Source organism: Drosophila gunungcola, chromosome 3R (genome assembly GCF_025200985.1).
Source record: "Drosophila gunungcola strain Sukarami chromosome 3R, Dgunungcola_SK_2, whole genome shotgun sequence".
Classification (NCBI taxonomy): domain Eukaryota; kingdom Metazoa; phylum Arthropoda; class Insecta; order Diptera; family Drosophilidae; genus Drosophila; species Drosophila gunungcola.
The window spans coordinates 10,477,516-10,491,241 of record NC_069139.1 but is presented as its reverse complement, the minus strand read 5'-3'; the positions used below and the strand labels follow the sequence as shown (position 1 = coordinate 10,491,241).

The following is a 13,726-nucleotide window of genomic DNA, read 5'->3' as shown; positions in this document are numbered from 1 at the left end:
CGGAACTGAGACTGCATCTGCATTTGGAGTGTGGAGGAGGGCAGGAATGTGTAGATAGAGAATCTATCTACATGACTTATGTGATGGAAGGCTGATGGGTTTGGGCTGATCCAGACCCACAGAGCTAATCAAATGCATTAAAAACCCTGCGGGAGGCTTAAAGTTTCATTCGGCAACGCATGTTAGCTGCCATTGAGATGGAGAAACAAGTCAGAAAACATAGGAGACTGCCATCAGGCAGACTGAATGAGTAATTTTAGAAATTTCAGTCCGAATTTGATTTGAAGACAACTGAAACTGATTTGGGTAACAAGGATAGAAAACCCGTAAACTGAAAATGTACTGATTTCATTTTAATCTTTTATTGAAATTTCCCATAGCAATGAAATGACATATAAGACAGAATTTGATTTGAAAACGGCTGAAACTAATTTAGAAAACAAGAACGAAGTAACAAACAATAATTTTCTGATTCTAGTTTAAAATTTTATACATTATCCATACCGACCGCTGTGTATTTCCGTGAATAAAAACAATTTTAAGCGTTCTTGAACCAAAAAACACACATAATAATAATAAAATTTTTTTCCAAAGTTAAGAACATTTTATTGATTATGAAAGGATTATCCACACGTTCCAATTGAAAACGACGGTAGCTTAGGCTGTTCCACATCATTTGAGATCAACATGCATACACCCGGCATTAAGCTTATTGCATTTTTATGTAAATTCACACTTTGCGCCCCATGTACTTTCTGCTATAAAAATACTCGCCAGCAAATGGCAGCCACTTTGCTGACGCTTTTGTGGAGCAAATTTGTGCGCCACGTTCGCCATCCCCAAATGCAAATAAATAAATAAATATGCAGAAGAAACCCCGAAAGAATGTGCTCACTAAAATATTGCATTTTGCCGTTCGCCGGCGATGCTTTTGTACTTGCAGGAAAATATCAGGCAACGGCACACTGCACTTCCCACCGTTTCTGGCGCAATATTATCGCACGGATGTGCACGAGGCCACCTACAGATGTCGGGCGAGCAACGAGGCGGGCACCGTCCTGAGTCGCAATGTTCAGGTGCAGGCAGGTGAGTGTAACGTACTATGGGATAGTTAAGCCAGCTATGGCATAGGTTCTAGTACGGGCGAAACGCCAAAGTAGCTGGCCGCCCATTGGCGTGTAGAATGCGCAGCCACCACCAACATTACTTACAGTCTCGTGATGAGAGGAGCAGTGCTGCCAACTATGGATTACCAAAAAAAAAGTAGCCAAATCAAGCACAAAGATTAATGCAAGGCTAAAGCGCAAAGTGGGAGCTTACTGTTTTGTTACGAACTTTTATTTATTAAAAAATACAAAACCAAACTGATATATTTGGCAAGTAGCTAGTCTGTCCAAAATTGTTAATTGTTACTTTAATTTATTAGTTAACAAGTAACTTATTTAATTTGATTATCTTATTCTAGACATTTTTGATCTATGAAATTATTAACTAAAATAAATGATATATCGCACGTGTTAAAAATAAAACAATTAATTTAAATGATGGGTTTTCCAAGACCATGCCAACATTTTGTAGAATTATTTGATTTAGAACTTAGTTGAACTTGCTTTTTTCTTATTCATTAATTTCCAATAATTGATATAAATGATGTTTTAAATTTTAGTAGTTTTATTAAAAATATACACTTCTTTTAGAAAATGTTGTAAGGAATTTAAAACAAGTGCTTAAAGTACAGAGTACTCCAAGGGCCAACCGTCATAAATTGGTAAGAGAAGAGCCACCGAAATTGAAGTTGTTGTGGGTGTTTATTTAATTTTGTAAGTCCCGACTTGACTGGACTGCAGCCAAGTTGACAACACTGCGAAAGCTAAGAGATAGTGGGCAACATTATGTTGACAACATTTTCAAACTGCTCACGTTCGTTGTGCTGGCATTTTTTACGATTCTGCTTTCTGGCAGCCCCTGGGATGTCACCTGTGCACCAATTTTGTCTCCCAACAGTCTATTCCACTTCATGTAACATTAATATCTTGTGAATCTCCTGCCAAGTCTCGAGCGGTGATCGATGCGACAAACTTGGCCAGCTGAAAATTTCTAGGGGCACTGAAATTAACTTAATTATTTCATGCACTCGCCGTTTGCACTGCCTCTTAATGCCTGACCTCGAAAACGGGGCACGTTGGCCGTACTTGCACAGCCTGGCCTTAAGCAAACACAATCCCCATCCCCTCGATCCCCCGGCGACCGCCAGAAAGCACCAACGTTTCATGATAGTCGCTTAAAATCTCATTCAATATTTACACTTTGCATTTTCCATGTGTATCATCTGTGTCACTTCGTTTTGCAATCGCAGTGGTGCTCCTTCCTTCGAGTTTTTTGGCTGCTCTTCAACTTCCGCTTTGCATGTAATTTCAAGCAATTTCATTCATTTAAACGGCAGCCATTCTGCATTGTGCCCGTTTATTGGGCCCAGTTCCATCGGGGCTGCCAGCCACGGATTGTGCTGCCCGAAAGCGTTTTATGCGCTCATCTGTATGCGCAGTTTGCGCCGGCGAGCGGACAGCAGCGTTTGTTGACTTTTATTCCCCCAGTCCTCCACGAACAGCTGCGGTGACAGCAATAGCAGCGAAGTTTCGAATTTGGGATGGTATCACACATTTTACAAATCGATATCACCATGTATAAGCTCTTAATACCAGTAAGGGTTTTCTATCAATCGGTTTATTTTTTTATATTTATTTTTATTTCTGTTTTAACTAATTCTAAAATTTTAAAAAGAAAGTGCCGATGCTATTATCACGATGGCTACTGTTATCCCTGGCCGGTCTTTCTCTGATTTCTGTTGCTACTTTCGTAACCGCTTCGTTTTCTTTTTGCCCTCGCTCTTTTAGTGGTGCGTCGTCAATTCCATGTGCACGTGGAGAACACTGAAGTCTATTTGGGAAATTCGGCGTTGATTAAGTGCGCCATACCGGAATATGTGCGTCCCTATGTGCGAGTGGCCAGTTGGCATCGGGGCGAGGAGATACTGCTGCCGGATCTGTCGGATGTCGGTGAGTGTTGCCACATTTTAAGAGGCGAGGGAGTTTATCGGCAGCTGAAATTTATGTGCCAACGATTCCCTTTTTTTTTTGGGTTTGGGTTTCTCGCTGGTAATGGAACTGCAGTTTTTCTCTAGCGTTCAGGGGTTGGGCCAACGGGGCGGATGACATTTATTGGCGAATGTTGCGTATACGCAGCGTGCTTTGATTGTCCCATTGCAATTGTCAGTTGTGTGACCTGAGTTTATGATTTCCGAACAGCGGGTCGCTATGTGGTCCTGGCCGCCTCCGGGGATCTCTATGTGCGTTCCGTCCGCGCCGAAGACGGTCTGATGAAGTTCAGCTGCCTGGTGACAAATACTCTGAATGGCGAGCGGCAGCGCAGCGATGCGGTAATGCTGCAAGTTAAAGGTAAGATTAAGAAATTTCATTTTATAAGACTTTAAGCCTTTTTAACTTAACTTATTGTTTATTGTTTCCTTTTTATAAATAATATATCTGATTTAAATTTGTGCAACGCCGAACAAAATATAATCAAACCAAGCCAATTTATCGATTATGCATTGTATTCTCTATCACATTATTATTATTTATCTTAAAATTAAATGAAAAATAAAAATCTAATTATTTTTCATTTCCACAGAGCTCAGCAAAAATCTGGCGCCACGCACTACCCAAAAACCGGTGTTGGAGATTCACGTGGAGCGTGGCAACGATGTTCATCTGCCGTGCAACATCCAGGGCAATCCATTCCCCATATTTACGTGAGTTAACCGAGTTTCGGGCCTCACAGCCTCACAGTTTGGTTTTGTGTGGGATGGGAGTATCTGTATCTAAGTATCTACGCAGCTGGCAATAAAATAACAGCACAAGATTCCGGGTTAGAGGTAGTAGACAGCCCTTAAGTGCATTTGAATGTTTGCCTGGGGATGCTGGCTTTATTGCATATTAGGGAATGCTGTTTTAGTGCTAATTAGGTGACTTCACGGACGCAAAGAGGACATGTGCTAATAGCCCATAAAGAAAACAAACTAATAAAGGCACAGACTAAAAAGCCAATACACAGACACACATGGCATTCGAGTAACTTAATTATCTTGTTTATCTACTCACAAAGGATCGGCTTACAAAAGTCAACACTTCCCTGGCCAAACAATAAAAAGCAATTTCGGTCCAAGAAAGTTGGGCCAGTAAAACATATCAAGTAACCCCCTAGCTTCAGCCCTTCACAGATAATTAGCAAAATAAAACAGTTAGCTGGGCGCCCAATACGGTAGCATAGTTTAACAGTCCGTTTCACTTAGCATAGCTTATTAAAATTTCATGCCGCTCTAAACACTCGAAGCACCCGTCACGAATAAATGAACGTGTATGCATGAATGAAAACACACATTCGCGACAAGGACGCAGACAGCTTAAAAACAAACACAAGACAAACATGCAAAGCGCAAAGTTCTCGACGGAAAAACATAAACGCTGAGCCAGACGAGAAAAGTGCCAGAAATATTTCAGAACAGGAGGAAATTTCCCTACTGATTACTATAAACTTTGGAGCAGAGCGATAATTTGGTTTTTAGCATAAGGCAAAGCGTGGCTAGGTTACCAAAATAAGTTTCTTGGTTTTATTGATTTTGTGTGTGATTCTGTAACTGATTGAGATTCTAGCTTGTGTTTGCTGAATTTGAAATCAATAAACAGTTTGTGCCTTATACAGTAAGTTAAGCCAAATAACCCTTGTTATAGTAGTTATACCTAGGTTCACGGAATTACCTTTTAATTATTCAATAATCACATTTAATTGCGAATTTCAAAGAAAATATTTATTCTGTCTGAAACAAGAAAGAGAAAATATTAAATTTGCAGCATAAAATGTAGTGGGCTTAAAAATAAGATGAATTTTATTGATTTTAGTTTGCCAGCATGTGATAGAGATACTGATTGCAGTTTACGTTCAGCGAGGAGCAAACCTAAATTAAAATCAATAAAGAGCTTGTGCCTTTAACAGAAGGCTTTGCCATACAGCTTTACATATATATATGTTCTCTGATTTATAGCTGGTATCGCGTTTCCGACTCGGCAGCCCTCTATCCCATACCCTCGTCACAAAGAGTGATACTTTCGCGCACATTGCTGCTCATCAAAAATGCTGACGAACGCGATGCGGGCAAGTGGGTAAGTAACCGTCAAACTGTCAACCGCTGGAAATCTGTATATTTGGGTATATACAGTATACAGTCGAACTTTCCTGAGTCAAATTGTCACTAACTCGAAAAAGTTCTGTGGGGGTTATATAATACAATAATTCTTTTTTAACCCTAAATATATTTTGAACTTTGTATTATTACTTTGCTTAAAAGTAATTTATTTACATTTTCATTTGTATCATGCTAAAAAGTTGCTTCAGCACCAATTTTTTTAAAGAGAAAAATGTGTAAAAAGTTTTATTTTTATGTAAAATGTCAGCTGTATAACCGAAGTAACATGAGTACTGTTCGATTGTCAAAGCAACCTCTTTAGGGGATTTCCTCTGGCGAAAAAAACAAAATAACCAACTGGCACTAACTGCCCGCACTCTCGTTGCAGATTTGCCAGGCCTCGAATCAGTTTGGGGAGCAGCGCATAGAGATTCGACTCAGTGTCAATTCGTATGTGTCCGTGCATATATTGCCGCAAGTTCAAATTGTCAATTCGGGCGGAACGGCAAATTTCAATTGTACGACAACGGGTTCAGCGATCGATGCCATCGACTGGCTGCACAACGGCAAACCGCTGCAGGCAAATAATGCACTCACCACCGGCAGGGATAAGTAAGTATAGTCGGAGCCCAAAAATGTATCTGGTATTGGTATTGGACGGGCGAATGGGCAATGCGAACTCCCTTCGGGGATTGTGTGAAATAGGAACAACGGCAGACGGCAGAGACAGACAGGCATGCAACATTGTATGGCCGATTTCGATTTTTATCAGTTTCGCCAGTCGCCAGTCGTCAGTTGCGAAAAGCCTTCCGATTCCTACCCAACCGAAAACATGAAAAAATTGAAAACAAACAAGAGCGGGAAAAAATCCATGGATTATACTCCGCTGTTGTTAGGGCATTTCGGCTGGAGAAAATGTTTCATTGTTACTGTTATTAATATTACTATTGATGAACGTGGCTGGCAACGAGCGCGAAATGTTTGTATTTTTTTGCGCCCCCGCCCTCTAACCGACATTCATATTTCAGATTTCAGTTCAGTTCATTTCAGTTGATTGTTTAAAAGCTTTGCCCGGTTTGGTCAGAAAACCGAACAATAATCGGTATAAGGTCAGTGCTCAAAAGACTTTGATTGTTGGCATTGATAATGCAGCTGCATAAATATTTTTGTACGGTTTTGTGTCGATTGGTTCTGCAATTAGTTTATAGCATATCATACCTTGCAGCTGCCGAGGAAATGGCAGATATTATTATTTTTAATTAAGCCGCCCACTGTTTCGCCCCGCCTAATGTATGCAAATCCCAGACTCGCATTGCTTACCTAGGCCTCTGGGAAATCCTTTGCTTTGTGCATATTTTCGCCCGAATGGCCAGGACACATCTTGATAATTTAATGCAAATTACATGAAATCAGCATAATACATACGTTGGTCGCCACCCGGCCAAAGCAAAACCGAAGGCAAACTAAATTCACACGCAAAATTTGTACAGCAGCATCTGGCAAACAATCCGGCCTGCAAAAACAAACATCGCATGCTCTCCACGCTAATACATATATATTCTATGTATACCTATTGCTCCGTCTACATATGTAAATATATGGGCATGGCCAGCTGTTGGCCAAGGAAAATCGCCCAAAGGATAAGAATGCGAAATGTGAATGGGTAATGGGTAATGGGTAATGGGAGACCGAGCGAACCAGCATTACAAATCAAGCTGAAATTTTTATGCTTATGCTAATAAAATAAATAACAAATTTCGCATGAACGAGCTAAAGGCTACGACAAACACAAAAGCACACAAATGTCCTTTGCACTCAACAAAAAATTATTAAACTAGTCAAAGAAGATTTAGATATTTTACCTTGGGCAAAACAATTTTTTTTCGTTAAATTAAGTTGGCGAGAAGAATAAATTTATTTAATATTTTTAATAATGTAATTGATTTGTTATTATGAAGAACAAGTTAAGCGCATATTAAATGCAAAAATTAGAACAACAGGACTTTTTTATATTTCTTTTATATTCCTTACAATTAGTTAAATTTACTTGAGGGATAAGTAGTAACAATATTTAAAACTAAAAAAATATTAGCCGAGAGTGCTGAGTGCTAGTTTCTCTCAGTGCACACATGTGTCTGCTTTGGAGTGAGTTTATGGCAAATTGTGGGACCCGCTTCCCCATTTGTGCAACGTTGTCAGTTTTCAGCAGTTGAAGTTTACTTGCCAGGCTCGGCATTTTTAACACTTTTTCTTGTTTGCCCTTTCTTAACCCCTGCCTTAACCCCTGTTTTCCCCGGGCAGCATACGGTTCCTGTCGAAGAGCTCGCTGCTGGTGCAAAATGTCGGACGACGCGACCGCGGCGTCTATCAGTGTCTCGTGGAAAATCAACGCGCCAGTGCCCAAGCGATGGCTGAGTTGAAGTTGGGCGGTAAGTTGACATCGATGTGCATAGTTTATGAGGCGGAGTTTTGGCATTTATCAAGGGCTCTGCGTTTCCCATTTTTTCGTTATTGCGCAGACACTGTGCCGGAATTGATTTACACCTTCATTGAGCAGAACGTGCGTCCCGGGCCATTAATATCGCTCAAGTGCTCTGCCAGCGGCTCGCCGCCACCGCAAGTGAGTAGAACCCATTCTCAAATGCTTTATTGGCCTTATTAAAATAGCTCAAAAACACATACTGGTAAAAACATTTGCCTTTATAATTTTTAATATTTTATTTTACTTTATTGAAGTCTTTTCATTTAATAAATTGAATTAAAGTTTATAGCTAGAAAACAAAAGTTACATTTACTTTTACAAAAATAAATGAATATTTAAATTGGCAAAAACTATGAAAACTATTTAACTCTTTGTTAAATTCGAAATCAAAAAAGAGACACTCTTAATGATTTTCTCTAAGTGCAAGCACAGACACACACTGAGACCCCTATTAGGCCCTGAAATTATTGCCTTCTTCTAGGAGGCAGCTCCTCGTGTTGTTATTGATTTTTGTGGTGACCTTCTCATTGCAGTTCGCCTGGCAGCTGGACTCGCAGCCCATCATGGACGTATCGCTGCATCATCGGTTTGCGATCGGGCAATTTGTCGATATGTCCGGCGATGTGATAAGCCATTTAAATATCTCGCACGTGCGACCCGACGACGGGGGTCTCTACAAGTGCGTGGCCAGCAACTCGATGGGCAGCGTTCTGCACTCGGCCAGGTTGAATGTTTACGGTAAGTTGATAAATTGGCTCGGAAAATCAATTACCCACACCCGGGCGCCTTAATTGTGTCCCACAAATGGGTTTCTGCGTCCGTTTTGTTATCGCGCCGCCGAAAGCCGTCTTTTGTGTGCAGGCCAAACAATGCAAATCACAAAAGACGCTGACTGTGGCCCGCAAATCTCGCTACCAGAGAAGCTACAAAATCGGCAATCGAAACGGCAGCTGATTGGAAATAACGCCAAGGCAACAAAACAAAAACATTGAGGTGAAAGGAGTGCAGGATGTGGGGAAAAAACCCTCCGCTATTCAGCGGAAAAATACTTGGCTGCGCGTCAAAGAAAATCTCTTGAGGCAACGATATCGGAAAAAGCAACCAGAAAGCCGATGACTATGTTGCTTTTTTCCAATCATACCACACGATATGCAGCCCAAAGGAACACTGACGAACACTGGAAAATATTTAAAAATAATCGAAGAAATCACTATGGACGGCAGTACATGTAGTGAAGAAGCGCAAAAAGAGCGTGTGCATAGCCGCAGAATTGAAAATCTGCTATAATGGTCCGATCGTAACCAGTAATAAACCAATCGAAAGTTATTGCTAAAAGAATAGGGATTAGGAAAATTAATTGTTTCAGAAGAAGGGGCGGTGAAAGTGCATACTAAAATTTAATTAGCATTTGACTAAATAAATACACTTTTAATATGTTCCCATACGGCACTCTAAGATAATAATTGTCTGTGTAGGCAAAATACCTGGATTAAGCGGCCCGAGTTAAAGTTAAAGTAAATTTTAAAAATTAATGTTGGGTTGCGATTTTTTCTGAGTGTATTGAAGACGTTGCTAAAAAGATTGAGCGTGTGAATTGTCTGGTAAATGCTTGAGTATCTGGCAGGATAATCACTGTCACATCGGTGTATAAACTGTGCAAATATAAAAATGTCAACCAACGAGATTGCCCCCACTTTTCGTCCTTCGTCTCAAATATCCTCTTGACTGCTGAGCTTTTGAGTATTTTGAGCAGTTCCGAAAGCGTAATCTTAATGTGTTAATAATGCATAAGCGAATGGATGTGTGACAGATATAAATCATACGCCCTGTATGCCGAATGATTGATGATGCAGCAATGGCAGCTTGAGTCCTTGTGTGCGTATACTTGATATTTAAGTGGGCGTGCGTATTGATGATAAATGATGATGTTTAAAATGCTGGCCTGCAGCCAGAAGGTTTGAGCCGAATCAAATTGAAAATCAAATTAGGTACGGCCAGTCGTTGAAGATGTAGGGAAAATGTGTTTGAGTGAATGAAATCATCGAAGGGAATAAGGTAAATATCCAATTTAACTCTTCAATAGTCCTTTTGGCGCTCATCCTTCTTGGTGCATTTAGCCGGGATAATAATGACAAACCGATTTCGATTATGAACAGATCTAGCCAATACACCCATGCCACGCCCACAGCCCACAGCCCGCAACGCCCGACTCACACGCACACAAACAATCTACGGCCTATTGAGGACTGGCGAAGCCGCAGGCTTTGGTTCGCCTGTTTAATTATGAATATTGCAATTTATGCAACGCATTCACCCATGCAACGAGTTGCATTAGCAGCACTAAAAATGCACAGGCACACACACTCACACACAGTCTTGCGGCCGTATCTGCACTATATGCATTAACGTCGCATGTGTGCCAAACGAATATAATTGGAATTATTCAGCATTCGTACCGTTTTCCCGCCTAATTGCATTTTGTAACTAATTTAATAAATTTTACAATGCCCCTAAATAAGCACACACATGCAAAAACATTTGTGCAAATAATAATGTGGGGTCCCTAATCATTGGCAAGATGACTTCATATCTCTTTCTTCATTAGTAAAATATAGAGCAACTTAAAGTGCAATTAATTAGGGATAACTAATTCATTGGATTTATTTGCATATTTCTTGATTGTTGCTTTAAATATGGAGGCCAATTATTTGAGAATTATACCGAAAATTATTGACTTTCTAAATCTATAAATATTTAACATTAATATAATATGTATATAAGTAAACCAGTCGGCAAAAAAATCTTTGTGGTATTAAAATGTTCATGAGAAATAACAAAAATGTTTAATTCAATTAAAAATCTCAAGAATTATTAAAAGAATAGCTAGCGATTATGTTTGATGAGTTGAATATTTTATTTTTTCCTCTGCATTCTCTTTTTTAGGACCTCCGTATGTGAGAGCTATTGGACCGATTAAAGCCGTTGCCGGCGAGAATATAATTGTGCACTGTCCGTTCGCCGGTTATCCCATCGAGCAAATTAGATGGGAGAAGGCGCACCAGGAATTGACAACGAGTAAGACAAATTGCAGGAGGAAAAATCCCAAGTCCTGAGGGTCTAACACATTATTGTCCAACTACAAATCCAGGCAACCACTACGAACTGGCTTCGGTGGCCGACGGGGGCCATTTGGTCATCAAGAATGTGGAGCCGGGTCGGGATCAAGGAATATACACGTGCATCGTGAGGAGTCGAGCGGGCGAGGAGGCTCGCAGGGACATGCAGCTGAATGTGAACAGTAAGTAGAGGGGACGGACTTTGTCTTTGTCCCTTTTATTTTGCTTCTTTCGAGCGACACTAACGTCTGCCCGCTCCGCCGGCTAATCGCTCATCAAGGTCCGCCCGTCATCGAGCCCTTCAAGTTCCCCAAGAACCTGCAGGAGGGCGGACGGGCCCAAATCACCTGTGCGGTCTCCTCCGGCGACATGCCCATCTACTTCAGCTGGAAGAAGGACGACAGCTCCATCCCGAGCAGTTTGCAGGTAAGGCCGTCACTCCAAAGTGCAACGAAAAAGTTTTCTGTATCTTTTTGTCTTTGCCATTCTTGCGATACCTATTACTTTAGACACAAGGTGTATATCTGGGACGGAAAGTTTTTAGAGTTTTGAAAAGGGTTTAGGAACGCCTGTTGGATTGCGTTTTGATTGGACTTTATGATTTTATATTAGTAGTATTTATTTATTCTCATCAGTTTTTTTTAATGATTTTCCTAGTAAGACCTCAAATTACCGGGTAACTAAAAGTCGGTCAACTAAATAACGACCGTCTTACTTGTGTTTCTTTCAATTTACAAGATTACCGAGAAGAAGGAGGAGTTCTACTCGCTGCTGGTCTTCAAGGATATCAGTGCGAGGCACAGTGGCAAGTACACCTGCTATGCCAGCAACGCCGCTGCCAAGGTGAACTACACGGCTGAGCTGCAGGTGCGAGGTGAGTGGGCAGGGATTCCGAACTCCAGATGGGATGGAATGCGATGCTATGCAATGGGATTGGATGCTGTGCGTGTGTGTGTGTGTGTGTGTGTGTGTGTGTGTGTGTGTGTGTGTGTTTGTGTGTGTGTGCGAATGTGTCTATTGAAGCGAATCGCTGCTGTTTCAAAATAAATCACACAGGATTTGTGCGCCGTTGGCTGCTGCGAGAAGTTTGCCCTTTTTTTTTGGGACTAAAAAACAAAGATACACATGCACACAGGTCGAGAGTTGTTAATTTTGTTGCCGTTTTCGTTGTTCTCCATTCCATTGCCTTCGTTACGCATTCGCCCTGTGGCCCGGTCACGTTTCAGTGGCGCCCCGCTGGAGCTACGAGCCCATGGACACGGCCATTATGCTGGGCAACACAATATCGATAAATTGTGAGGCGGAAGGATATCCGATTCCAGCTATTACCTGGTTCAAAGGGCAGGGTAAGTTTGCCAATCCCAATACCAATCCCAGCCGGTTTGGAATTTCGATGCCCAGTTCATTAAAGTACCGGTGGGTTCAAGGGCTTAAGCAAATGTTTTCCTCTACTCACCGGCCCCTTGGACTTATCAGTTAACATTTGGAAAATATTGGTTAATAATATTTTTTTATTAAATATTAATTACCTGTAAAATGTCGACTCCTATTTTGTTAATTTATATTTCTATGTGTAGGCAAAGGTTCAAAGGACTTCAAGCCTCTCAGTATGCGTAATCACTCTCTGCTTTTAAATCTGGCAACGGACAATGATGAGGGCTATTACATGTGTCAGGCCACCAATGAAATCGGGACAGGGCTTAAAAAGACAATTCGAATCAATGTAAATGGTAATGGAATTCGATTCAACTCATAGGATAAATGTAATGAAATCCGTCTACTTAGAACCCGCGCGATTCGAGCAGTCCGCCCGGAATATCAGCTCTCGCCGTAACGATCTCGTGACCTTGGACTGTCATGCCAAGGGCGACGAACCCATCACCATTGGTTGGACTCAGAACAACGGGCGCATCGATCTGAATAACTTTCGGTTTAGCATAGCGGAGATGAAAACGGAGAAGGGTGTGGACTCGCAGCTCACTATTGGTCAGTCGGATCGCCACGATTCAGGGGTTTACCGATGCATAGCGGAGAATCCATATGGACGAGCGGAGCAGATCATTTTCTTGGCTGTTCAGGAGCGACCAGATACACCCTCCAATCTGGACCTCTTCGAAGTCGGTTCGCGTACAGTGAAGCTCAGCTGGCGGCGACCCTTCGACGGCAATTCACCGGTGCTCAGCTATCTGGTGCAGTATCAGGCACTGAAATACCTCCAATCCCATGGAACATCGGGTGCTGGAGGGGGGGACTGGAACGGACAGAATGTCATCAACGTCAGCCTGCCATCGACGAGCATTAGTCGCAGGTATGTGTTGACATTTATGTTTGTTTTTATGGAGATTTGTACACAGAACAGAATTCTAGGCTCCATATTATCATTGGTTAGTCTTTTCCATCTGTAAAGCAGAATTGCTTAGTAAAATAATATAGTTTTATTTACTATCCAGTAATTATTTTACCCTTTGTTGCCTTTAAAGGGATTCAAAGATATTTAAAAAGTCACTAACTAAAATAATAAATATTAACATGCTGAAATAAATCACGCAGATGTTATTGAATTTAATTGCACACAAAAGAGAAAGTGAAATATATTGACATTTATATCGATGCTTTTCTCCGTTATTTGTTGGCTCTTTCGGGCAGCTATGACAGCGACCTGCGGGAGAGCGCCATTGTGGCGGGTCTGACCCCAGCGACCACCTTCCTGATTCGCATGCAGGCCATCAACGAGATCGAGCGGAGCGCTTACACCGAGGCCATTGTGCTCAAGACCCAGGAGGAGGCGCCCACCGAGGCCCCGTCGAATGTGCAGGTGCAAACGGGCGGCGAAAGCGAACTGATTGTCACCTGGCAGGTGAGTGTCGTTCCAATTAATACACTAAGGAG

General features: G+C 41.5%; 1 protein-coding gene across 4 annotated transcripts in view; it reads left to right on the top strand.

Moving 5' to 3' along the window:
- Positions 1-13,726, top strand: part of LOC128252960 (cell adhesion molecule Dscam2) — a 34,123-nt gene that overhangs the window by 11,176 nt on the left and 9,221 nt on the right. For all 4 annotated transcript variants that reach the window (XR_008267356.1, XM_052981204.1, XM_052981203.1 and 1 more), the window contains 17 exons: positions 944-1,086; positions 2,895-3,056; positions 3,306-3,455; positions 3,688-3,808; positions 5,099-5,216; positions 5,628-5,851; positions 7,541-7,668; positions 7,759-7,859; positions 8,255-8,459; positions 10,665-10,796; positions 10,870-11,019; positions 11,118-11,263; positions 11,576-11,711; positions 12,064-12,183; positions 12,415-12,567; positions 12,623-13,145; positions 13,484-13,694. Coding sequence is in view for 3 of the 4 variants with exons in the window: in XM_052981204.1 (XP_052837164.1) it covers positions 944-1,086; positions 2,895-3,056; positions 3,306-3,455; positions 3,688-3,808; positions 5,099-5,216; positions 5,628-5,851; positions 7,541-7,668; positions 7,759-7,859; positions 8,255-8,459; positions 10,665-10,796; positions 10,870-11,019; positions 11,118-11,263; positions 11,576-11,711; positions 12,064-12,183; positions 12,415-12,567; positions 12,623-13,145; positions 13,484-13,694 (2,923 nt within the window). In the remaining variant the exon portion in view is untranslated. The remainder of the gene's footprint in view (positions 1-943; positions 1,087-2,894; positions 3,057-3,305; positions 3,456-3,687; positions 3,809-5,098; positions 5,217-5,627; positions 5,852-7,540; positions 7,669-7,758; positions 7,860-8,254; positions 8,460-10,664; positions 10,797-10,869; positions 11,020-11,117; positions 11,264-11,575; positions 11,712-12,063; positions 12,184-12,414; positions 12,568-12,622; positions 13,146-13,483; positions 13,695-13,726) is intronic.